Source organism: Pseudophryne corroboree, chromosome 11 (assembly GCF_028390025.1).
Source record: "Pseudophryne corroboree isolate aPseCor3 chromosome 11, aPseCor3.hap2, whole genome shotgun sequence".
Lineage (NCBI taxonomy): Eukaryota > Metazoa > Chordata > Amphibia > Anura > Myobatrachidae > Pseudophryne > Pseudophryne corroboree.
This window is the reverse complement of record NC_086454.1, coordinates 154396690-154424405: the sequence shown is the minus strand read 5'-3', so window position 1 is coordinate 154424405 and position 27716 is coordinate 154396690. Positions and strand designations below refer to the sequence as shown.

Here is a 27716-nt window from a genome sequence, read left to right as displayed (position 1 = left end):
GAAAGGTGCCTCCGAAACACATTTAAAATAGTTTTTTTTATAGGGTAAAATTATTAAAATAATACACAGCCTAAAGAAGATACTTATGACACAGAATATGTGTCATAAGTATCTTCTTTGCATTATTTTAATCATTAATGACAGGGGAGGCACTGCCTCCCCTGACTGCACGTCCCTGCTTCCCCCTGACCCTGGTTCATTATTGCTGTAATGTGATATCATGCAGCCCGCCAAGAACCTTTGCAATGTGGTGGACAACTATGTAATAGATTGATATCGTTGGGTATCAATGCCAATTTCCCTATAGATTGTAAGCTTGCGAGCAGGCCTTCCTACATCTGTGACTGATTATTAATACCCAGTTTTGTTTTATCGTTGTGTCCAGTTGTATTGCGCAACAGGTTTTGCTGCAATATATAAGAAACTGTTAATAAATAAATAAATAATGGTTTGCCATTGATGACGGAGACACAATGGTTCTTCTCCATTAACGACAGACAGGGCAACAATTTTTTTATTTTTTCTCAGCTGGCTCAGAGTTATCAAGCTTAGCCATGCCTTCCAGTACAGCCTCCATAGCCCCACCCCCTTTCCTGGCTGACCCGCCACCTGTGGTTTCTGCTTCTCACTGTTTTACAGCCGATGCCTACACTGCAATGCTGTCGGTCATCAATTGTGCACATCATCAATGATTCACTGATAATGGTTCTCTGCCATCGATAAAACACTGATGTCACTATCTATGATGACTGTCAATGTTGAACCCTTTGATGGCCATCCCTACTCCTTCAGATACCCATATTCAATCCCTTTTTTCTGTTCCCTCTAACCATGTGTTTTTCCCCCATAAATTCATGCACAGGCTTACACTTTTTTCTATTGTCCTCCTTTCCAGGGACAGATTAAGCCTTAGGGGGGCCCAGGGCACTTAAAACAGGGGGTCCCAGGGAAAGGCGGGTGTATTTTATATTGTGCATGCCTCCTGACATGACCCATTTCAGGAGCAGGGGTGTATTTAGGGGTCCGAGGGCCCCATGCAAAGTAAAGGACTGGTGCCCCCCATATTTGAAATAGGGAAGGCACGTGTGCCAAAAAAGGTGCGTGGCCACTCAATAGTACCCCTATTCAAATTACACCACAATAGTGTGCCTTACTCGCATTACACAGCACAGTAATGTACAGTACATTATTCACGTTATGCTACACAGTAGCACCAGGGCCGTCTCTAGATAGAAGGGGACTTGTGGGCACACTGCATGTTTGGGCCCCCTCCTCTCTCGTAGCTGTCACAGCTGCTGCTAGTGCTCTGAGCGCTGTAGACTCTGGCACAGTGCCAGAGTCTACAGCTCATGCGCAGGACTCAGAAAAATGGCCACTGCGCCATTTTTTTTTAAGTCCTACGCATGCACTGTACAGTGCCAGAGTCTCTAGTGCTCAGTTCGCTAGCAGCAGTGGTGACAGCTACAGGAGAGGAGGGGGCCCACACACAGCCAGCGATGGACTCTGGAAAGGAAAGTATAGGAGAAATGGGTGCAGTGTGTGCGGTGTGGGCCCCCCTGGACTCAGGGGCCCATGTGCACCGCACACACTGCACCCATTATAGATATGCCACTGAGTACTACCCCTTATACACATTATGCCACACAGTAGTGCCCATATATATGGGAAGACGTGCACGCTCCTGGGAAAGTGGGTGTGGCCTCACAAATTTTATATTATGATATCAAACTATAAATATATAATCACACCCCCTACACATGCGCACACACACAATTAGCAGCCTTACACACAGTGGGGGTCATTCCGAGTTGATCGCTCGCTAGCTAGTTTTAGCAGCCGTGCAAACGCTATGCCGCCGCACACTGGGGAGTGTATTTTAGCTTAGCAGAAGTGCGAACGCATGTGCAGCCGAGCTCTGCAAAAACAATTTGTGCAGTTTCAGAGTAGCTCAAAACGTACTCAGCGCTTACGATCACTTCAGCCTATTCGTGTCCGGATTTAACGTCACACACCTGCCCAGCGTTCGCCCAGCCACGCCTGTGTTTTCCCTGGCACGCCTGCATTTTTCCAAATACTCCCTGAAAACGGACAGTTTACACCCAGAAACGCCCACTTCCTGTCAATCACTCTGCGGCTGTCAGTGCGACTTAAATCTTCGCTAGAGCCTGTGCAAAACCACATCGTTCGTTGTACCCATACGTCGCGCATGCGCATTGTAGGGCATACGCATGCGCAGAAATGCTGTTTTCAACTCGGAATGACCCCCACTACCCACAGTAGATCTCCTTACACATAATGTCCCAAGTATATTGTCAGATGCACATAATGTCCCCCATTATAGTGCCAGTTACACATAATGACCCCAGTAGTGCAGTGCCAGATACACATAATGCCTCCGAGTATAGTGCCAAATACACATATGCTCCCACAGTGCCAGATACACATACAGTATGCTCCCACAGTACCAGACACTCGTATGCCCCCACAGTGCCGGACACTCAAATGCCCCCACAGTGCCAGATACACGTATGTGCCCCACAGTGCCAGATACACGTATGCCCCCACAGTGCCAGATACACGTATGCCCCCACAGTGCCAGATACACGTATGCCCCCACAGTGCCAGATACACGTATGCCCCCACAGTGTCAGATACACGTATGCCCCCACAGTGCCAGATACACATATGCCCCCACAGTGCCAGACACACATATGCCCCCACAATGCCAGACACACATATTACCCCATGTTGATTTTACTATTAAAGTCAGCACTTTTAGGTACATTCACTTTTAGAGGCAGCAGCTATCCCCCCACCCCCATGTACTGTAGTTCCTTAACAGCAGGGATGCCCATTAATGATCAAATAATGCAGCAACAGCCACTGTAATTGGCACCGGGGTCCAGCACCACACCACAACACAGACAAGAAACTCTACATACTGTAAACTACACCTCCCAGCAGCCGCTGCTGCATGCGGTGATCGTTACTGGGCATCCATGCTGGTTAGGAACTACACCGGGATGGGGGTATAGCTGCTGCATCTAAAAGTGAATCTACAGTACCTACTGCCCACGGGTGGCACCTCTGGATGGCGCCCCTCCTCGACTGGCGCCTCTGGCGAGTGCCATCCTGGCCAATAGGAAGATGCACCCCTGTTCAGGAGAGACAAAATTACTATCTGGACTTCCATCTTAATATATGATTGCAATCACCTGTGTTGAACTATTTAATTGATAAAAGACAATTTAAACAACCTTAAAATACACACAGAAAAAGAAAATCTACAATTTATCTTGTCACGTGCAACAATAGCAGCAGCCTCTGCCCTACTTACACACTGGGACAGATCTCAGGAGGACTCTGTGTGTTTCTCTCTTGACCCGAATGATCTCATGAGATAACAGATTTCACAGGTTACACAGGACCCAGACAGGGAGGGGGAGAAGCTGGGATACCTGGGTCTCTATTTGAAAGGGGAAGGGAAAGGGGATATTGTTGCACAGGAGACTAAATTTGAGTAGATTCTACTATTAGTTGCAAGTATTGATTGTTTATCAGAAAGAAACCCCTAATGTCAATTTATATAGTATACAAATACATGGATAGGGGGTGCTACCACAGATCATACAATAACTGTAAAAGGAAAAGGAGAAGAAGAAAAGGATCTGTTTCCGGTGCACACAAATGTAAAAAATAACTTTTATTATAACCTTAAAATGTAGAAAAGAATATACTATTTCATCCGAGTCTTCTCAGATGAACTGATGCGAAATATTAAAAAACATGAATACAGTAATATGTGAATTGACAAGACTATGTGTGATAGAAAGAAAGATAGAGAGAATAAATGTAAAAAAAACTTCCGGCTGAGCGTCTTTTTATATGTCTATTACCAATCCAAACTGTCTCACATAGTTGATTTATAATATGTTCTAACTCGACAGTACTATAATAGTATCTTTATTATGATACAAATGTCTGCTTCTGGGTTTACTCACAATATTTTCAAATGTAACTGAAATGTTACTCTTTTAGTTTGCCCAGCCTAATGGATCAATGTGTTACAACATTGTTCTATTCGCTCATCTAAGAGATTCTGGCTCTCTGCCCAGATTATTGATATAATAGATACTCAGGAATAGCTAACAGTCTCCTTCAAGAGAGTTGCAGGGAGATGGTAATCCATACGATATATTCCCGTATTAATAGCAGTGCATTAATGTGAATATATCTGCTCAATTTTATCAGGGAATGAACGTGGAATCACTGATATATATTCATATGTGTTGATAATTTAATAAGTTTTATTTCGATGTCCCCATGTGAACATCTCTCACATGAAGTGTCAGTTGTCCTCTTTGGATAATAGAAACCCCGAAACATAACAGGATTAAATCACCCCACAACGTAATGGGAGGGGGGGGGGGGGGGGGCTCTCACACCAGGAAAATAGAAGTTTTTTCAAAAAAGTGTTCGGAGCATCTAATCCTTGTCTGCTGTTTATCTCTCACATATAGTGTCAGACGTATTAATACCTCATAGCAGTCAGTCTGCTCTTTATTTACAAATAGGAGTTTTTCTAAGAGCTTTTGTCCCGTTAATGTTTCATCCGTCTTTCATATATAGTGCCAGGCAACAGATATATAACTAGCACATTCAGTGCACTGTAGAGGATTTCCAATATGTAAATAATTTTACCTCTCACTCTTGGTGTCAGGTATATTATGTTTACATATGAATATATATATCAATTAGTATCATATGATTTCTCACTCTCTGCATTGGTTCGTGAGTGTCGTATCTATAAGGAAGTATGTTCATACCTGAAGAGCAATATCCACATATATAGTACCCCTATAAAGAGGGGGAGCAGTATACACTCGTAATCCGTATCGGATAACTGTTTAACTTGTATAAGTATATATAACTGTTCGTATGAGTTGCTAGGCAGAGAGAAACATTCAGGAAGCACGTGTCATGTTAGTGCTGTGAGCCTTAATCAGTATCTGTGATACACATATGCTAATGAATATGGGTAACTGTCCAAAGCTTAGTATCCAATAGACACTCCCAAATAGTTTTATCACATATGCATATCATATATAAGTAGCTCACTCATTCATACAAATGTATCAGCACATGTTATGTGGGTTCAGACAAATTGTCAGAGAGATATCTCACTATCTCTCCCATACATTCAAATCAGCATGTTTAATACATAGTAATTTAGTGATATGATTGGTAATTCTGTGCACACTGTATAAAAATGCACGGCGTTGGAGCTTCCAGCGTATTTGCCGTACCATACGTTTCAGAGATGGGCAGACATAATTTAGATATAAATTAGTTAAATATTTGGTTAGACATGTAGGACGCCCAGCCGGTCTCTTACAGCTCTCTCCCCTCTTCCTATCTCCCCTCTGGTCGGGAAGCTCCGTCACTACTGTAGCTCATTAAACCTGATACTCCTGTGCCTGCACTGCATACTGTCCTGCTTGCATTCTGGCTGCCTGGTTCTGCTGCTGCACAAGAGGGAGAGCTAGTGATGTCAGTGTGCTTTGGCTGGGGGGCCCCTGACAGAAGGGGGCCCAGGGTACAGTATCCCCTGCCCCCCCCCCCCCCCCCCCCTCATCTGGCTATGCTCCTTTCCCTTCTTCAACATCTGCACTCTTCCCTTGCCCATGACACCCATATTATTGCCTGCCTGTACCATCTTCACTCCCAAGCCTATGATAAGGAAAAAAATATGATAATAGTTAACTGCAATGCAGACAAAGCATTTGACAGAATATCATGGGCACATCTAACAAGAGTATTGCAAATACAGAACTTCGGTGAGAGCTTTGTGACAGTATTCAAAACATTTTATAGGGAGCTGGGGGCATACTTAACAGTTAATGGCATTAATACATTGGTATTCCAGCTCCATAGGGGGACAAGGCAAGGGTGCCCAATATCACCTTTGCTATATAATTTGACAATGGATCCATATATTTGAAATTGTTTTCGGTGTAAAGAATGGCAAGGGGTGAAGTTGAGAGATATTACATTGAAATTATCTGCATACGCAGATGATTTACTATGATATAATAAGAATCCAAAGTAAGCAATAACGGGGCTTGTGAAAATATTCAGAGAATTTCATATAGTATTGGTGTCTCTGGTGAATTATAATAAAACAGAAGTATTGGCATTAAAGAAAGAAGCCAGAAAAGACTGAGGAGATACATTCCCATTCAAATGGGCAAACAAGACAATAAAATATCTAGGATTAAATATTACTATACATCCGTCTGCGTTATACGCAGCAAATTTTCCGAACATTATACAGAAAACGGTGTCAGATTTTGAGAGATGGAAACATCTCCCATTATCATATTTGGGTAGATGCCAGCTGATAAAAATGGTCACATTCCCCATGGGCAAAACTAGGGTTTTCGTCACCCGGGGCTGCGGGCAGACAGGTGGGCCAGAGACACTGCCCTGGGAGCTGTCTGCTGTCTCACTGGAGCAGCACAGCACTGCCAGTAAAAAAAACTAAAACAAACCCTGCTCCTCTGTAACTCCTCAGGGACTCCTCAAATCCTGCACCTGGGGCACATGCCCCCACCATCACCCCACCACCACCAACACACACACACACACACACACACACACACACACACACACACACACACACACTTGTCGTGGCCCAATTCCCCGGATTACTATGTGTCCAAAGGGAGGGTCCTTCAGAGAGAGAGAAAGGAGTGGGGTGGGGAAGGCAGCATGCACTATTACTGTACCTTAATCCATGCCATGCCCGGCAGTGACACCAACAGCGCTCGCCGCTCACAGTCGCAATGATGTGGATTTGAGAGGAGGGTCCTCACTCCTCTCTTCAGGCTGGGCCACTGTCATTCGTTAAGGCTGGTGTCCCCACTGCCAGCGCACACAGTCCCCTGTGTTCCACACCCCCTTCCCCATGTGTCCCCACAGACGGCGCGCACAGACCCCTGTGTTTCCCCTGGTCCAGGGGGAACACGGGTCTGTGCGCGACGTCTGTGGGGACACACAGGGAAGGGGGTGTGGGATCACCGGGGGCTGTGCCCGCTGGTAGTGGGGACACCAGGGGGATGGGGGAACAGACTTACTGTGGCAGGGTATGTCAGGATGCGGTGCCCTCCTAAATGTGGTGCCCGCGCCTTACGCCCCCTCCCACTGCCCAATCATATCTTCTTTAGTGACAGGAGCGTGCTTTCAGATGAGCTGAAAGCACGCCCCTGTCAAAGCGGCACTGCTATTAGGTGCCGCTTATTAGGCTTTTTTCAATGGGCTTTCACTGCCCAGTGCTTGGTCCCGTCCCCCGCTTCCGGACATTTCTCGCTGACGGCTGGAGGCACCGAGAAAGGTGCCTCCGAAACACATTTAAAATAGTTTTTTTTATAGGGTAAAATTATTAAAATAATACACAGCCTAAAGAAGATACTTATGACACAGAATATGTGTCATAAGTATCTTCTTTGCATTATTTTAATCATTAATGACAGGGGAGGCACTGCCTCCCCTGACTGCACGTCCCTGCTTCCCCCTGACCCTGGTTCATTATTGCTGTAATGTGATATCATGCAGCCCGCCAAGAACCTTTGCAATGTGGTGGACAACTATGTAATAGATTGATATCGTTGGGTATCAATGCCAATTTCCCTATAGATTGTAAGCTTGCGAGCAGGCCTTCCTACATCTGTGACTGATTATTAATACCCAGTTTTGTTTTATCGTTGTGTCCAGTTGTATTGCGCAACAGGTTTTGCTGCAATATATAAGAAACTGTTAATAAATAAATAAATAATGGTTTGCCATTGATGACGGAGACACAATGGTTCTTCTCCATTAACGACAGACAGGGCAACAATTTTTTTATTTTTTCTCAGCTGGCTCAGAGTTATCAAGCTTAGCCATGCCTTCCAGTACAGCCTCCATAGCCCCACCCCCTTTCCTGGCTGACCCGCCACCTGTGGTTTCTGCTTCTCACTGTTTTACAGCCGATGCCTACACTGCAATGCTGTCGGTCATCAATTGTGCACATCATCAATGATTCACTGATAATGGTTCTCTGCCATCGATAAAACACTGATGTCACTATCTATGATGACTGTCAATGTTGAACCCTTTGATGGCCATCCCTACTCCTTCAGATACCCATATTCAATCCCTTTTTTCTGTTCCCTCTAACCATGTGTTTTTCCCCCATAAATTCATGCACAGGCTTACACTTTTTTCTATTGTCCTCCTTTCCAGGGACAGATTAAGCCTTAGGGGGGCCCAGGGCACTTAAAACAGGGGGTCCCAGGGAAAGGCGGGTGTATTTTATATTGTGCATGCCTCCTGACATGACCCATTTCAGGAGCAGGGGTGTATTTAGGGGTCCGAGGGCCCCATGCAAAGTAAAGGACTGGTGCCCCCCATATTTGAAATAGGGAAGGCACGTGTGCCAAAAAAGGTGCGTGGCCACTCAATAGTACCCCTATTCAAATTACACCACAATAGTGTGCCTTACTCGCATTACACAGCACAGTAATGTACAGTACATTATTCACGTTATGCTACACAGTAGCACCAGGGCCGTCTCTAGATAGAAGGGGACTTGTGGGCACACTGCATGTTTGGGCCCCCTCCTCTCTCGTAGCTGTCACAGCTGCTGCTAGTGCTCTGAGCGCTGTAGACTCTGGCACAGTGCCAGAGTCTACAGCTCATGCGCAGGACTCAGAAAAATGGCCACTGCGCCATTTTTTTTTAAGTCCTACGCATGCACTGTACAGTGCCAGAGTCTCTAGTGCTCAGTTCGCTAGCAGCAGTGGTGACAGCTACAGGAGAGGAGGGGGCCCACACACAGCCAGCGATGGACTCTGGAAAGGAAAGTATAGGAGAAATGGGTGCAGTGTGTGCGGTGTGGGCCCCCCTGGACTCAGGGGCCCATGTGCACCGCACACACTGCACCCATTATAGATATGCCACTGAGTACTACCCCTTATACACATTATGCCACACAGTAGTGCCCATATATATGGGAAGACGTGCACGCTCCTGGGAAAGTGGGTGTGGCCTCACAAATTTTATATTATGATATCAAACTATAAATATATAATCACACCCCCTACACATGCGCACACACACAATTAGCAGCCTTACACACAGTGGGGGTCATTCCGAGTTGATCGCTCGCTAGCTAGTTTTAGCAGCCGTGCAAACGCTATGCCGCCGCACACTGGGGAGTGTATTTTAGCTTAGCAGAAGTGCGAACGCATGTGCAGCCGAGCTCTGCAAAAACAATTTGTGCAGTTTCAGAGTAGCTCAAAACGTACTCAGCGCTTACGATCACTTCAGCCTATTCGTGTCCGGATTTAACGTCACACACCTGCCCAGCGTTCGCCCAGCCACGCCTGTGTTTTCCCTGGCACGCCTGCATTTTTCCAAATACTCCCTGAAAACGGACAGTTTACACCCAGAAACGCCCACTTCCTGTCAATCACTCTGCGGCTGTCAGTGCGACTTAAATCTTCGCTAGAGCCTGTGCAAAACCACATCGTTCGTTGTACCCATACGTCGCGCATGCGCATTGTAGGGCATACGCATGCGCAGAAATGCTGTTTTCAACTCGGAATGACCCCCACTACCCACAGTAGATCTCCTTACACATAATGTCCCAAGTATATTGTCAGATGCACATAATGTCCCCCATTATAGTGCCAGTTACACATAATGACCCCAGTAGTGCAGTGCCAGATACACATAATGCCTCCGAGTATAGTGCCAAATACACATATGCTCCCACAGTGCCAGATACACATACAGTATGCTCCCACAGTACCAGACACTCGTATGCCCCCACAGTGCCGGACACTCAAATGCCCCCACAGTGCCAGATACACGTATGTGCCCCACAGTGCCAGATACACGTATGCCCCCACAGTGCCAGATACACGTATGCCCCCACAGTGCCAGATACACGTATGCCCCCACAGTGCCAGATACACGTATGCCCCCACAGTGTCAGATACACGTATGCCCCCACAGTGCCAGATACACATATGCCCCCACAGTGCCAGACACACATATGCCCCCACAATGCCAGACACACATATTACCCCATGTTGATTTTACTATTAAAGTCAGCACTTTTAGGTACATTCACTTTTAGAGGCAGCAGCTATCCCCCCACCCCCATGTACTGTAGTTCCTTAACAGCAGGGATGCCCATTAATGATCAAATAATGCAGCAACAGCCACTGTAATTGGCACCGGGGTCCAGCACCACACCACAACACAGACAAGAAACTCTACATACTGTAAACTACACCTCCCAGCAGCCGCTGCTGCATGCGGTGATCGTTACTGGGCATCCATGCTGGTTAGGAACTACACCGGGATGGGGGTATAGCTGCTGCATCTAAAAGTGAATCTACAGTACCTACTGCCCACGGGTGGCACCTCTGGATGGCGCCCCTCCTCGACTGGCGCCTCTGGCGAGTGCCATCCTGGCCAATAGGAAGATGCACCCCTGTTCAGGAGAGACAAAATTACTATCTGGACTTCCATCTTAATATATGATTGCAATCACCTGTGTTGAACTATTTAATTGATAAAAGACAATTTAAACAACCTTAAAATACACACAGAAAAAGAAAATCTACAATTTATCTTGTCACGTGCAACAATAGCAGCAGCCTCTGCCCTACTTACACACTGGGACAGATCTCAGGAGGACTCTGTGTGTTTCTCTCTTGACCCGAATGATCTCATGAGATAACAGATTTCACAGGTTACACAGGACCCAGACAGGGAGGGGGAGAAGCTGGGATACCTGGGTCTCTATTTGAAAGGGGAAGGGAAAGGGGATATTGTTGCACAGGAGACTAAATTTGAGTAGATTCTACTATTAGTTGCAAGTATTGATTGTTTATCAGAAAGAAACCCCTAATGTCAATTTATATAGTATACAAATACATGGATAGGGGGTGCTACCACAGATCATACAATAACTGTAAAAGGAAAAGGAGAAGAAGAAAAGGATCTGTTTCCGGTGCACACAAATGTAAAAAATAACTTTTATTATAACCTTAAAATGTAGAAAAGAATATACTATTTCATCCGAGTCTTCTCAGATGAACTGATGCGAAATATTAAAAAACATGAATACAGTAATATGTGAATTGACAAGACTATGTGTGATAGAAAGAAAGATAGAGAGAATAAATGTAAAAAAAACTTCCGGCTGAGCGTCTTTTTATATGTCTATTACCAATCCAAACTGTCTCACATAGTTGATTTATAATATGTTCTAACTCGACAGTACTATAATAGTATCTTTATTATGATACAAATGTCTGCTTCTGGGTTTACTCACAATATTTTCAAATGTAACTGAAATGTTACTCTTTTAGTTTGCCCAGCCTAATGGATCAATGTGTTACAACATTGTTCTATTCGCTCATCTAAGAGATTCTGGCTCTCTGCCCAGATTATTGATATAATAGATACTCAGGAATAGCTAACAGTCTCCTTCAAGAGAGTTGCAGGGAGATGGTAATCCATACGATATATTCCCGTATTAATAGCAGTGCATTAATGTGAATATATCTGCTCAATTTTATCAGGGAATGAACGTGGAATCACTGATATATATTCATATGTGTTGATAATTTAATAAGTTTTATTTCGATGTCCCCATGTGAACATCTCTCACATGAAGTGTCAGTTGTCCTCTTTGGATAATAGAAACCCCGAAACATAACAGGATTAAATCACCCCACAACGTAATGGGAGGGGGGGGGGGGGGGGGCTCTCACACCAGGAAAATAGAAGTTTTTTCAAAAAAGTGTTCGGAGCATCTAATCCTTGTCTGCTGTTTATCTCTCACATATAGTGTCAGACGTATTAATACCTCATAGCAGTCAGTCTGCTCTTTATTTACAAATAGGAGTTTTTCTAAGAGCTTTTGTCCCGTTAATGTTTCATCCGTCTTTCATATATAGTGCCAGGCAACAGATATATAACTAGCACATTCAGTGCACTGTAGAGGATTTCCAATATGTAAATAATTTTACCTCTCACTCTTGGTGTCAGGTATATTATGTTTACATATGAATATATATATCAATTAGTATCATATGATTTCTCACTCTCTGCATTGGTTCGTGAGTGTCGTATCTATAAGGAAGTATGTTCATACCTGAAGAGCAATATCCACATATATAGTACCCCTATAAAGAGGGGGAGCAGTATACACTCGTAATCCGTATCGGATAACTGTTTAACTTGTATAAGTATATATAACTGTTCGTATGAGTTGCTAGGCAGAGAGAAACATTCAGGAAGCACGTGTCATGTTAGTGCTGTGAGCCTTAATCAGTATCTGTGATACACATATGCTAATGAATATGGGTAACTGTCCAAAGCTTAGTATCCAATAGACACTCCCAAATAGTTTTATCACATATGCATATCATATATAAGTAGCTCACTCATTCATACAAATGTATCAGCACATGTTATGTGGGTTCAGACAAATTGTCAGAGAGATATCTCACTATCTCTCCCATACATTCAAATCAGCATGTTTAATACATAGTAATTTAGTGATATGATTGGTAATTCTGTGCACACTGTATAAAAATGCACGGCGTTGGAGCTTCCAGCGTATTTGCCGTACCATACGTTTCAGAGATGGGCAGACATAATTTAGATATAAATTAGTTAAATATTTGGTTAGACATGTAGGACGCCCAGCCGGTCTCTTACAGCTCTCTCCCCTCTTCCTATCTCCCCTCTGGTCGGGAAGCTCCGTCACTACTGTAGCTCATTAAACCTGATACTCCTGTGCCTGCACTGCATACTGTCCTGCTTGCATTCTGGCTGCCTGGTTCTGCTGCTGCACAAGAGGGAGAGCTAGTGATGTCAGTGTGCTTTGGCTGGGGGGCCCCTGACAGAAGGGGGCCCAGGGTACAGTATCCCCTGCCCCCCCCCCCCCCCCCCCCTCATCTGGCTATGCTCCTTTCCCTTCTTCAACATCTGCACTCTTCCCTTGCCCATGACACCCATATTATTGCCTGCCTGTACCATCTTCACTCCCAAGCCTATGATAAGGAAAAAAATATGATAATAGTTAACTGCAATGCAGACAAAGCATTTGACAGAATATCATGGGCACATCTAACAAGAGTATTGCAAATACAGAACTTCGGTGAGAGCTTTGTGACAGTATTCAAAACATTTTATAGGGAGCTGGGGGCATACTTAACAGTTAATGGCATTAATACATTGGTATTCCAGCTCCATAGGGGGACAAGGCAAGGGTGCCCAATATCACCTTTGCTATATAATTTGACAATGGATCCATATATTTGAAATTGTTTTCGGTGTAAAGAATGGCAAGGGGTGAAGTTGAGAGATATTACATTGAAATTATCTGCATACGCAGATGATTTACTATGATATAATAAGAATCCAAAGTAAGCAATAACGGGGCTTGTGAAAATATTCAGAGAATTTCATATAGTATTGGTGTCTCTGGTGAATTATAATAAAACAGAAGTATTGGCATTAAAGAAAGAAGCCAGAAAAGACTGAGGAGATACATTCCCATTCAAATGGGCAAACAAGACAATAAAATATCTAGGATTAAATATTACTATACATCCGTCTGCGTTATACGCAGCAAATTTTCCGAACATTATACAGAAAACGGTGTCAGATTTTGAGAGATGGAAACATCTCCCATTATCATATTTGGGTAGATGCCAGCTGATAAAAATGGTCACATTCCCCATGGGCAAAACTAGGGTTTTCGTCACCCGGGGCTGCGGGCAGACAGGTGGGCCAGAGACACTGCCCTGGGAGCTGTCTGCTGTCTCACTGGAGCAGCACAGCACTGCCAGTAAAAAAAACTAAAACAAACCCTGCTCCTCTGTAACTCCTCAGGGACTCCTCAAATCCTGCACCTGGGGCACATGCCCCCACCATCACCCCACCACCACCAACACACACACACACACACACACACACACACACACACACACACACACACACACACACACACACACACACACACACACTTGTCGTGGCCCAATTCCCCGGATTACTATATGTAATTCAAAAGCTTCTTCTGATTATGACAGATCCAGATATATAACTTTTGCGTAGAGCATTTAGTACATTTATATGGGCAGGGGAGAAACTAAGGATAGAATTACATAAATTAACACCAACAAGCAAAATGGGAGGGGTCAACCTTCCATGTCTGAAAACATAAACTATAGCAGCAAATCTCAGATATGCAGTTGACTGGATAAAAAATACTAACGAATATGCGGATAGTAAAATTGGACAGTCTCTATGTACAAGCATGATGTTAGTAAGTGCACTTCACACCCCTACAACACTAATAAGTATACATAAACCACAAAACATATTAATATACATGACATGTTTAGCGTGGAAATTGGCACATATACAAAAAAAGATATTACCTAATATATCACTGTTCTTACCGATAGGACACAATCCAGGTTTCACACACGGAGGTATTGACACGGTATTCACAAAATGGAGTAAACAGGGATTAAAACAGATATACCAAATACTAGATAAGGGAAGCAGAAGAATACATACACTCGAATTTATTAGAGAAAAATATCCTTTAATTGAAATATCACAATTTACTTACCTACAAATAAAGAGCTATATAAATGAAATGGCACTGAGGATATGGGAAGTTAATAACGGAAAGGGATTGGATGACGTGCTACTCCGCTGCCCAGGGGTAATAGCCTCTACATCATGGTTATGATGAAATGGAGAGTGGCATTCCCAAATATAGAAATAGACATGATGATCACACAAACAAATAATATGAATAAACAACTTATATCAGCGTCATATATGAAGATGCGTCTTAAGATACTAAATTAGGCTTACATTACGCCAAAAATGACACATAACATGGGATTGGCTACAAATTCCAACTGTTTTAAATGTAAAAAAAAACAGGAGCAGATTTAATGCATTGTTTATGGACATGTAGAGAAGTGAAAGAATTTTGGGAAAATGTTTTTAGTTATCTACTATAACATTAGGAAAAACATTAGAAATAACGCCTGAAAGTGCGATCTGGAATTATACATCTAACCAGAATAGAGAGAAGGTGACAGCGGGAGAAAAACAGTGGATAACTAAAGTATTATCAGCAGCCAAGAAAACAATATTGGCACAATGGGTAGCAGAGAATGCCATAGATATAACAATGTTACAAACTATAGTAAGATTGAGTATCTGTAAAATGGAATGGACAGAGATGTTACAAAAGGAAGAGCAGAGAGTGAAACACTTTCTTTCCATATGGCGAGCATATATTTATAATTTAAATCCACAAATGAAAGATGTAATAAGAGCAGAGATAACCCGGACAAACTGGTATCAGGAAGAACTAATAGAGACAGGACAGATAATAATATAAGGATAGGAAGGAACAGAAACCATGGGGTGTTATTATAGCATGATGTATTACAGGTAAAGTATCCCATATCCAAAATGCTTTGGACCAGATGTATTTTTGCTATCTGATTTTTCCGTATTTTGGAATAATTGCATACCATAATGAGATATCATGGTGATGGGACCCAAGTCTAAGCACAGAATGCATTTATGATTCATATACACCTTGGGGGTGATTCAGAGTTGATCGTAGCTGTGCTAAAATTAGCACAGCTACGATCGGGTACACTGACATGCGGGGGGACACCCAGCACAGGGCTAGTCCGCCCCGCATGTCAGGCTCTACCCCGTCGCAGAAGTACAAAAGCATCGCACAGTGGCGATGCTTTTGTACTGTAGGAGTAACTCCTTGCCAGCGCAGTTCCTGCACACTGGCAGGAGTTACTCATCGCTGTGAGGGCCGCAGCGACTGCATGTGATGTCACGCAACTGCCGCGGCCCGCCCCCCAACAGTCCAGACCGCACCCCCTAAATGGCGGCCAAACACCGCTGACCCGCCCCCTCCCGCCCAGCAACCGCCTCTGCCTGTCAATCAGGCAGAGGTGATCGCTAGCTGAAGACAGCCTTCGGCTGCCTGACATGCGTCGGCGGCTCATGCGCAGTTCAGACCTGATCGCTGCTGTGCAATAACGCACATCAGCGATCTGGTCTGAATGACCCCCCTTATACACACAGCCTGAATGTAATTTTAGACAAAAATTTTAATAACTGTGCATTAAACAAAGTTTGTATACATACACACAATTCATTTATGTTTCATATATACCTTATACACACAGCCTGAAGGTCATTTAATAAAATATTTTTAATAACTTTGTGAATTAAACAAAGTTTGTGTACATTGAGCCATCAGAAAACAAAGGTTTCACTATCTCAGTATCACTCAAAAAATTCTGTATTTCGTAATATTCCATATTTCAGAATATTTGGATATGGGATACTCAACCTGTATAAACATTGACATAGTGATAAATTGTAATAATCCAATGTTGAACTATAGAATGGATGTAACAAATGAAGATAAGGAATATTGAGACGTACATGTTGAGAAATGTCTTGTAATAAATAAAAAAAGGTATTTCAACACAGGTGATTGCAATCATAAATTAAGAGGGAAGTCCAGGTAGAGAACATTTTGTCCCTCCTGGAATGGGTCATGTTGGGAGGTATGGATTGTGTATATTAAATTTAAACCAATGGTGTATATTAGATTTAAACTACTAGTTTAATAATGCTGGGTACTGTTTATAGCTCCACCTAATTGAGAGACAACTATTTTATAAAGTTTTATAGTAACACAAATACAATTAAAACCTTAAAATACACACAGAAAAATAAAATCTACAATTTATCTTGTCACATGCAATAACAGCAGCAGCCTCTGTCCTACTTACACACTGGGACAGAACTCAGGAGAACTCTGTATGTTTCTCTCTTGACCCGAATGATCTCATGAGATAACAGATTTCACAGGTTAAACAGGACCCAGATGGGGAGGGGGAGAAGCTGGGATACCTGGGTCTCTTACAGCTCTCTCCCCTCCTCCTGTCTCCCCTCTGGTTGGGAAGCTCCGTCAGTACTGTAGCTCATGAAACCTGATACTCCTGTGCCTGAACTGCTTACTGTCCTGCTTGCATTCTGGCTGCCTGGTTCTGCTGCTGCACACGAGGGAGAGCTAGTGATGTCAGTGTGCTCTGGCTGGGGGGACCCTAAGAGAAGGGGGCCCAGGGTACAGTACCCCCTGCCCCCCACCCCCTTCATCTGGCTTTGCTCCTTTCCCTTCAACATCTGCACTCTTCCCTTACCCATGCTACCCCTATTATTGCCTGCCTGTACCATCTTCACTCCCAAGCCTATGCAAAGTGAACTTAACGCTCACTCACATTCCACCTTCCCTGTTCCTCTTTTTCAGTCATATAGAGTGGGCATAGATCCTGCGCAGCTAGCCAGCAAGGGGACTCATCGCTAGCCCCACTGCCGGCATTCTGGTGGACGGGATGCCGCTGTTGGGATATTGACAGCCAGCATCTCGTCCGTCGATAAATCGTATGTATTCCCATGAGATATCTTAAGAGTATGTACACACCTTCAATCATGTTTCATCATAAGAAAACAGGTAGCATGTGAAGGTCAGGTTTTATGTGCTGCTTAATATTCATCAGATGCGATGGTACAATATCAGACTAAAGGCCTAATCCTGATTTGGAATTAAAGAGAAAAAAAACAAACAAAACACTTTTACACCAAAGTCACAGGTCTCACCCGGGATTTGGAACACAATTCCACACCGGATCAGGGCCGGGACAGACACCTTTCACACCACAGCGTCGGCCTGGGTTATTCCCGGGTCGGCCCCATTCATACAGAACCCATGTGCAGTGGAACTCTTCTGCCAGCACTTGGAGAGGACATCATCTCCAAGCGGCGGGAAATCTGATCTCCCCATGCTGTAAATGGGACCCGGGTTGATTGATCCAGCAGTTGCGTGCGGTGAGGTCAGTGGCTGGTGTGTGTACAAAATAGTATTTTAATACCTACCGGTAAATCCTTTTCTCTTAGTCCGTAGCGGATGCTGGGGATGCTTCAAGAACCATGGGGTATAAACAGGATCCGCAGGAGACATGGGCACTTTAAGACTTTAAAAGGGGTGTGAACTGGCCCCTCCCTCTATGCCCCTCCTCCAGACTCCAGTTATAGGAACTGTGCCCAGGGAGACGGACATTTCGAGGAAAAGGATTTATTTAATTTTTAAACTAAGGTGAGATACATACCAGCTCACACCTCAAACACGCCGTACAACATGGCATTCAACAACAACGCATGCAACGGCATGACTAACATCAGCCACAGACTGACTGAACTCAACACAACATGTGTGTAACCATAACCAATAACTGCAGATACAGCCCGCACTGGGACGGGCGCCCAGCATTCTTTACGGACTAAGAGAAAAGGATTTACCGGTAGGTATTAAAATCCTATTTTCTCAAGCGTCCTAGAGGATGCTGGGGATGCTTCAAGAACCATGGGGTATATACACCAAAGCTCTAGAACGGGCGGGAGAGTGCGGATGACTCTGCAGCACCGATTGACCAAACAAGAGGTCCTCCTCAGCCAGGGTATCAAACTTGTAAAACTTCGCAAAACTGTTTGATCCTGACCAAGTAGCAGCTCGGCAAAGCTGTAATGCCGAGACCCCTCGGGCAGCCGCCCAGGATGAGCCCACCTTTCTGGTAGAATGGGCCTTCACCGATTTCGGTAACGGCAATCCCGCCGTAGAATGAGCCTGCTGAATCGTATTACAGATCCAGCGTGCAAGAGTCTGCTTGGAAGTAGGAGCCCCAATCTTGTTGGGAGCCCACAGGACAAACAGAGCCTCTGTTTTCCTAATCTGAGCCGTTCTGGCGACATAGATTTTCAAAGCTCTGACCACATCGAGAGACTTCGAAATTGCTGACGAGTTCTCAACTCCGCTCTATCAGCATAGAAGATTAAATAGGGGCTTTTGTGAGACAAAGCCGCCAATTCAGACACCCGCCTTGCGGATGCCAAGGCCAACAACATGACTACTTTCCAAGTAAGGAATTTCAACTCAACCTTACGTAAAGGTTCAAACCAATGAGATTGCAGGAACTGCAACACCACATTAAGATCGCATGATGCCACTGTGGGCACAAAGGGAGGTTGGATGTGCAGCACGCCTTTCACGAAGGTCTGAACTTCTGGAAGGGAGGCCAAATCTTTCTGAAAGAAAATTGATAAGGCCGAAATTTGTACTTTAATGGAGCCTAACTTTAGTCCCGCATCCACACCTGGTTGCAAAAAATGGAGCAAACGCCCCAGCTGAAATTCTTCCGTAGGAGCCTTCTTGGATTCACACCAAGACACATATTTTCTCAAAATACGGTGGTAATGCTTCGCCGTTACTGCTTTTCTAGCCTGAAGCAGTGTGGGAATTACTTCACTGGGAATACCATTTCGGGCTAGGATTTGGCGTTCAACCGCCATGCAGTCAAACGCAGCCGCGGTAAGTCTTGATACACGCATGGTCCTTGATGTAACAGGTCCTCTTGTAGTGGAAGAGGCCAGGGATCTTCTATGAGTAATTCTTGAAGATCTGGATACCAGGCCCTCCTTGGCCAGTCTGGAACGATGAGTATCGCCTGAACCCTTGTTCTTCTTATGATCTTTATCACCTTTGGAATGAGTGGAAGTGGAGGGAACACAAAGACCGACTGAAACACCCACGGTGTCACCAGGGAGTCCACCGCTATTGCTTGAGGGTCCCTCGACCTGGAACAATATCTCTGAAGTTTCTTGTTGAGGCGAGACGCCATCATGTCTATTTGAGGAATTCCCCAATGACTTGTCACTTCTGCAAAGATCTCTTGATGAAGACCCCTCTCTCCTGGATGGAGATCGTGTCTGCTGCGGAAGACTGCTTCCCAGTTGTCCACTCCTGGAATGAAGACTGCTGACAGAGCGCTTGCATGTTTCTCCGCCCAGCGAAGAACTTTTGTGGCCTCCGCCATCGCCGCTCTGCTCTTTGTTCCGCCCTGGCGGTTTATGTACGCCACTGCCGTTATGTTGTCTGACTGAATCAAGACGGGCAGACCGCGAAGAAGATGTTCCGCTTGCAGAAGGCCGTTGTAAATGGCCCTTAATTCCAGAATGTTTCTGTGCAGACAGGCTTCGTGGCTTGACCATTTTCTCTGGAAATTTGTCCCCTGTGTGACTGCTCCCCAGCCTTGGAGACTTGCATCTGTGGTCACCAGGATCCAATCCTGAATCCCGAACCTGCGCCCCTCTAGGAGGTGAGAACTGTGCAGCCACCACAGGAGAGAGACACTGGTCCTGGAAGATAGGATTATTTTCCGGTGCATGTACAGGTGAGACCCGGACCACTTGTCCAACAGGTCCCACTGAAACACTCTGGAATGGAACCTGCCAAACTGAATGGCCTCGTAGGCTGCCACCATCTTCCCCAGCAACCGAGTGCATTGAAGAATCGACACTCTTGCCGGTTTCAGAATCTGTTTTACCATGTTCTGTATTTCCAGAGCCTTTTCCACTGGAAGAAAAACCTGTAATTCTGTATCCAGAATCATACCCAAGAACGACAGCCGTGTTGTCGGAACCAACTGTGATTTTGGCAAGTTTAGGAGCTAACCATGTTGTTGCAGAATTGTCAGGGAGAGCGTAACGTTTTTCAGTAATTGCTCCTTAGATCTCGCCTTTATCAGCAGATCGTCCAAGTACGGGATAATTGTGATTCCCTGCTTGCGCAGGAGAACTATCATTTCCGCCATAACCTTGGTGAAAATCCTAGGAGCCGTGGACAGACCAAACGGCAACGTCTGAAATTGGTAATGACAATCCTGAACAGCAAACTTCAGATAAGCCTGATGTGGAGGATATATGGGGACGTGTAAGTAGGCATCCTTTATGTCGACCGACACCATAAAATCCCTCTCCTCCAGACTGGAGATCACTGCTCGGAGAGATTCCATCTTAAATTTTAATTTTTTTAGATAGAAATTGAGGGATGTTAGGTTCAGAATCGGTCTGACTGAGCCATCCGGCTTCGGGACCACGAACAGGCTTGAATAAAAGCCTTCCCCCTGTTGTGACGGGGGTACCGTGACAATTACTTGATTTTGACACAGCTTTAGTATTGCAGCGCATACTACCTCCTTTTCTGGAAGAGAAGCTGGCAAGGCCGATTTGAAAAATCGGTGAGGGGGCACGTCTTGAAACTCCAATTTGTACCCTTGGGCTACTATTTCTAATACCCAAGGATCCAGGGCCGAGCGAACCCAGACCTGACTGAAGAGTTGGAGACGTGCCCCCACCGGTGCAGACTCCCACAGAGGAGCCCCAGCGTCATGCGGTGGATTTGGTAGAAGCCGGGGAGGACTTCTGCTCTTGGGAACTTGCCACAGCCTGTGGCCTTTTTCCTCTTCCTCTCGTAGCAAGGAAGGAAGACCCTTGTCCTTTTTTGTATTTATTGGGCCAAAAGGACTGCATCTGATAGTGGGGCATTTTCTTTTGTTGTGCAGGAACATAAGGTAGAAACGATGACTTACCTGCGGTAGCCATAGATACCAGGTCAGCGAGGCCGTCACCAAACAAGACACCACTGAAAAATGGCAGAGACTCCATAGCCTTCTTAGAGTCAGCATCAGCATTCCATTGATGAACCCACAATGCCCTCCTAGCCGAGACTGCCATGGCATTGGCCCTTGATCCCAAAAGGCCAATATCCCTCGCAGCTTCCTTTAGATAGGCTGCAGCGTCCCTGATATGACCCAGTGTCAAAAGAACGCTATCCCTGTCTAGGGAATCTATATCGGATGACAAGTTATCTGCCCACTTTTTAATAGTGCTACTCACCCATGCCTATGTAACGGCAGGCCTGAGCAGTGTACCTGTAGTGACATAAATGGATTTTAATGTATTTTCCTGCTTACGATCCGCAGGATCCTTTTGGGCTGCAGTGTCAGGAGACGGAAGCGCCACCTTTTTGGACAGACGCGATAGAGCTTTGTCCACCGTGGGGGTTGACTCCCACTTTTCCCTGTCCCCAGAGGGGAACGGATATGCCACCGGAATTCTCTTGGGAACCTGTAACTTCTTGTCAGGATTTTCCCAAGCTTTTTCAAAAAGTGCGTTCAGTTCATGAGAGGGAGGAAACGTCACCTCAGGTTTCTTTCCCTTAAACATGCAGACCCTAGTATCAGGAACAGCAGGGTCTTCCGTGATATGTAATACGTCTTTTATCGCCTTAATCATGTACTGAATGCTCTTAGCCAGTTTAGGATTCAATCTGGCATCACTATAGCAGGGCCGAAACTAGGATTTTTGTCACCCGGGGCAAGGTAGTCATTTGACACCCCCCCCCCCCCCCCCCCCCCCCCGCAAAAAAAAAAATATATATATATTTTACAATAAATAAGTAAAAATAATAAAATAAAATAGAAAAAATAAAAAATAAATGAATAAAAATATTATATATATATATATATATATATATATCTCTCTTTCAGAACTTTTTTACCTGAGAAACTGCCTTTTCTAACATAAATTTCATATCCAGGAAATAGTGTCCCCATTTTACACAGTACGACAGGCAAGTGTCCCCATTCCCCATTTTACACATTGCGGCAGACAGGTGTCCCCATTTTACACATTGCGGCAGGAAAAAGTGTCCCCATTTTACACATTGCGGCAGGAAAAAGTGTCCCCATTTTACACATTGCGGCAGGCACAGGTCCCCATTTTACACAGTACGCTGGCAAGTGTCCCCATTTTACACATAGCGGCAGGCACAGGTCCCCATTTTACACAGTACGCTGGCAAGTGTCCCCATTTTACACATTGCGGCAGGCACAGGTCCCCATTTTACACATTGCGGCAGGCACAGGTCCCCATTTTACACAGTACGCTGGCAAGTGTCCCCATTTTACACATAGCGGCAGGCACAGGTCCCCATTTTAAACAGTACGCTGGCAAGTGTCCCTATTTTACACATTGCGGCAGGCACAGGTCCCCATTTTACACAGTACGCTGGCAAGTGTCCCCATTTTACACATTGCGGCAGGCACAGGTCCCCATTTTACACAGTACGCTGGCAAGTGTCCCCATTTTACACATAGCGGCAGGCACAGGTCCCCATTTTACACAGTACGCTGGCAAGTGTCCCCATTTTACACATTGCGGCAGGCACAGGTCCCCATTTTACACAGTACGCTGGCAAGTGTCCCCATTTTACACATAGCGGCAGGCACAGGTCCCCATTTTACACAGTACGCTGGCAAGTGTCCCCATTTTACACATAGCGGCAGGCACAGGTCCCCATTTTACACATAGCGGCAGGCACAGGTCCCCATTTTACACATTGCGGCAGGTGGTGGAGGGAGAGAGAGAGAGAGAGAGGAAGGGAGAGGGGCTGACTTACATTTGAAGCGGTTCTCGCCGCTCTTCAGCCGCCTCTCCCTCCTCGTCTGCGCGGCTCCGGGCTCCCCCTTCTCCCTCCTCCGGCGGGGTTTCGTGGAATGACGCGTTTGCGCCGTGACGTCACGACGCAATCGCGTCATTCCGCGAAACCCCGCCCCCCGAGCTGGGCACTCGGGAGAAGGGGGTTTTTAAAAGTAAGTGCGGCGGCGGGTGTTAGGGGGTCTCGGCGCCCCCTCCAATCTGGCGCCCAGGTCGCCTGCCCCCCTAGCCCCCCCCCTAGTTTCGGCCCTGACTATAGTCAACACTGGAATCAGAGTCCGTGTCGGTATCTGTATCCACTATCTGGGTAAATGAACGCTTCTGTGACCCCGAGGGGGTCTGAACTTGTGATAATGCATCCTCCATGGATTTTCTCCATGTCTGGTTCTGAGACTCAGATTTATCTAATCTCTTATTCAATCGAGCCACATTTGCATTCAAAACACTCAAAACATTTACCCAATCAGCCATCGGCGATGCCGACACGGTCACTCCCACAGTCTTTTCTGTCCCCACTCCAGCCTCCTCCTGGGAAGAGCACTCAGCCTCAGACATGTCGACACACGCATACCGACACCCAAAACCACACTGGGGCTATAGAGGACAGACCCACAGCAAAGCCTGTTAGAGAAACACAGAGGGAGTTTTGCCAGCTCACAACCCAGTGCCTATCCCGGTAATGAAACGATTAAAATAATGCCTCAGACCTGTTAGCGCCTTTATACTAATAAAACAGCAAGAGAAAATGGCGCTGATTAGAGCTGTGAGGATAAGCCACGCCCCCTTAATGGCGCGCTTCAGCCCCGCTATTTTTCAAATCTTTATACTGGCGGGGGTCTGGTTTTAGTGCCCAGGCACTGTAAGCCTCTTTTGACAGTCTATTTATTGAGGTTTTATGCTGCCCAGGCCGCCCCCCCTGCGCCCTGCACCCTTTAGTGCCGCTGTGTGTGTGGGAGCATGGCGCGCAGCGCGGCCGCTGTGCGGTACCTCAAAGCCGTCACTGAAGTCTTCTGATCTTCTTCTACTCACCCGTCTTCTGACTTCTGGCTCTGCAAAGGGGGTGACGGCGCGGCTACGGGAACGAGCATCTAGGCGTACCTAGCAATCAGACCCTCTGGAGCTAATGGTGTCCAGTAGCCTAAGAAGAAGAGCCTTGAAACTCACAGAAGTAGGTCTGCTTCTCTCCCCTCAGTCCCACGATGCAGGGAGCCTGTAGCCAGCAGGTCTCCCTGAAAATAATAAACCTAACATAAAGTATTTTTCTGAGAAACTCTGGAGAGCTCCTCAGTGTGCATCCAGTCTCACTGGGCACAGAATCTAACTGGGGCCTGGAGGAGGGGCATAGAGGGAGGAGCCAGTTCACACCCCTTTTAAAGTCTTAAAGTGCCCATGTCTCCTGCGGATCCCGTCTATACCCCATGGTTCTTGAAGCATCCCCAGCATCCTCTAGGACGTATGAGAAATATATATAGTATGGTGACAGTAGTGTCTAATTGCACCAGATCTAGTGCATTTGGCACTTATAAGTTGTTAATATGGGATGCGTTTTGCATCTTGGCAGTTAGGATGCTGGCGGTCATGTGAGTGCCGACGGAATCCCAGTGCCGGGACACCGACAGCCCGAAGCTGAGTATTGGGGTGGGGGTTAGGGCAAAGGGGGAAGGTTAGGCACTGGGGGGCAGGGCCGGATTAAGCATAGTGGGGGCCCCAGGCAATGAAGTTGTGGGAGCCCCCACTACAGTAGATGACAGACCCCTAAGCCCCTCCCCCCCCTTACACACACACATAACCCCATGCTGCACACAACACACACACATATGTGCGCACGCTACTTGTCTGTCCGGCGGTGCAGTGGATGCCGGAGTCAGGGCCCCACACACAGGAGCGTGGTAGTCTCCCCCCCTCCCGGTGGCTCAGTCAGCTGTTCATTAACAGCGCCGCCGAGGAGGTGTTACATGCACAGCATTTAATAGTCTTGCGGGATGCTGCATTGAAATCCCACGAGACTATGAAATGCTGTGCAAAGAACACCCCCTTGGCGGCGCTGTTAAAGAACAGCTGAGCTGAGCCGCCAGGAGGGGGGAGACTACCACGCTCCTGGGTGTGGGGGCCCGGGGACGACCACCCCTCCCTTAACCGGCCCTGCTGGGGGGGGGGGGAGTGTTAGCCATAGCTGACAACCCCGGAGGGTTAGCCCTGGCCGACAACCCAGAGGATTAGGGTGTGGGGAGAGATATCTCCCTCTTACTATTATAAAAATAATGAGCAGGCAGTGGCCATCTTTTCAGTCCCCTCCAGACAACCCCCTTCCCCCCTTCGTCTTTTCTCTGGAGAACCCTGTAGGAAAATAATAACTAACCTTAAGTTCCTGTGCTCTAATCAGCTCTGCTGTTCCTGGCATCTCCTCCCAGAGTCCCAGCTCTGTTACGGGTCTGGGACTGAGGGTCGACAGCACAAAGGTCGACACACCTTAGGTCGACGCCAATTGGTCGACACACCTTAGGTCGACATGGACAAAAGGTCGACAGGAACAAGGTCGACATGGAAAAAGGTCGGCATGAGTTTTTTATGTTTTTTTGGTGTCGTTTTCTTCGTAGAGTGACCGGGAACCCCAATTAGTGCACCGCGTCCCCTCGCATGGCTCGCTTCGCTCGCCATGCTTCGGGCATGGTGCCTTCGCTCCGCTACCGCTTCGCTCGGCACACTTTACCGTTCCAATCGTAGTCCACGTGGATCGTTAAGTATGAAAAGGTTCAAAAAAAGAAAAAAATCATGAAAAACTCATGTCGACCTTTTTCCATGTCGACCTTGTTCCTGTCGACCTTTTGTCAATGTCGACCTAAGGTGTGTCGACCAATTGGCGTCGACCTAAGGTGTGTCGACCTTTGTGCTGTCGACCTGGAGTCAGGATACCCTCTGTTACACGGTCCACGCTGCGGCTTTGCTGACATTTAGAGGGGCGGGAAGCCGGGCACCACTTTAATTGGACACTGCACAGCAATGTCTGCCAGGTCCCCCCTCCCTTTCGGGCAGCAGCTGTAGGGTCCACTCCTGACATGAACCCCATGCTTAGCCAGTCTAACACTAAAGAATGGGCTTGGTTGGACATGCCCCTATTAGACACAGTGAGGGCGCACACAGTTGAGAGTTACAAGGGTGCATGTCATAAAGAGAGAAGGCGGAACCCACACAGGCACACAGAGTTGCAGATACTGTACATGCAGGTCCGGTCCGCGTTGCATACAGGTAGTGACTGCAGTAGCCGCACACCTGCAAGCTCAGAAGCTCCCAGTCCCTTGAATTTGTGACTGGCTGCAGGACAAGTATTGACCGTCATGTTGTCGGGAAACAGGTAGAAGACACTACCCTACTGCTCAGTGACCCCCTCGGCAGCTCGCATGTCACTTGTGGCTGCGCAGGTGGATACTGGACTGTGGAGGAGCGGAGGAGAGGGAAGGGAAAAGCCTCTCCGAGGAGTCTTCCTGCTTTACTACAGCTAGCTCCTTCATCGTGGTGGACGCCGGTGAACTGCGCCGCTGCTGGCTTCTTCTTTTAGGGGACTGCTGTGTTTTTTTTTTAAAGTGCCAGAAATAATGACAGGGGGGTGGGCCACGGATCCGCGTATGTGATACAGTTGCAGCTGACACTGACTTCCTCCCTCCCTGTACAGCACTGACAGTGACAGCTGGATACAGTCACTGTCAGTGCTGAGTCTGCTACCCAATCACATCGGGATGAAAGCTCGTCCCTGCACTGAGGCACTTGCATAGGTGCTACATACACTGTTTTTTTTTTAAATGGACTTTCTCTAACGTCCTAAGTGGATGCTGGGGACTCCGTAAGGACCATGGGGAATAGCGGCTCCGCAGGAGACTGGGCACATCTAAAGAAAGCTTTAGGACTAACTGGTGTGCACTGGCTCCTCCCCCTATGACCCTCCGCCAAGCCTCAGTTAGATTTCTGTGCCCGACGAGAAGGGTGCACACTAGGGGCTCTCCTGAGCTTCTTAGTGAAAGTTTTAGTTTAGGTTTGTTATTTTCAGTGAGACCTGCTGGCAACAGGCTCACTGCATCGAGGGACTAAGGGGAGAAGAAGCGAACTCACCTGCGTGCAGAGTGGATTGGGCTTCTTGGCTACTGGACATTAGCTCCAGAGGGACGATCACAGGTCCAGCCTGGATGGGTCCC

General features: G+C 46.3%; 1 protein-coding gene across 1 annotated transcript in view; it reads right to left on the bottom strand.

The window, feature by feature from the left end:
* The window catches only part of LOC134968693 (microtubule-associated proteins 1A/1B light chain 3C-like), a 53991-nt gene extending 27125 nt beyond the window's left edge, over positions 1–26866 (bottom strand). The window contains exon 1 of the mRNA XM_063944206.1: positions 26800–26866. Coding sequence (XP_063800276.1) covers positions 26800–26866 — 67 coding nt within the window. The remainder of the gene's footprint in view (positions 1–26799) is intronic.
* Between the last annotated feature and the right edge of the window lie 850 nt (positions 26867–27716).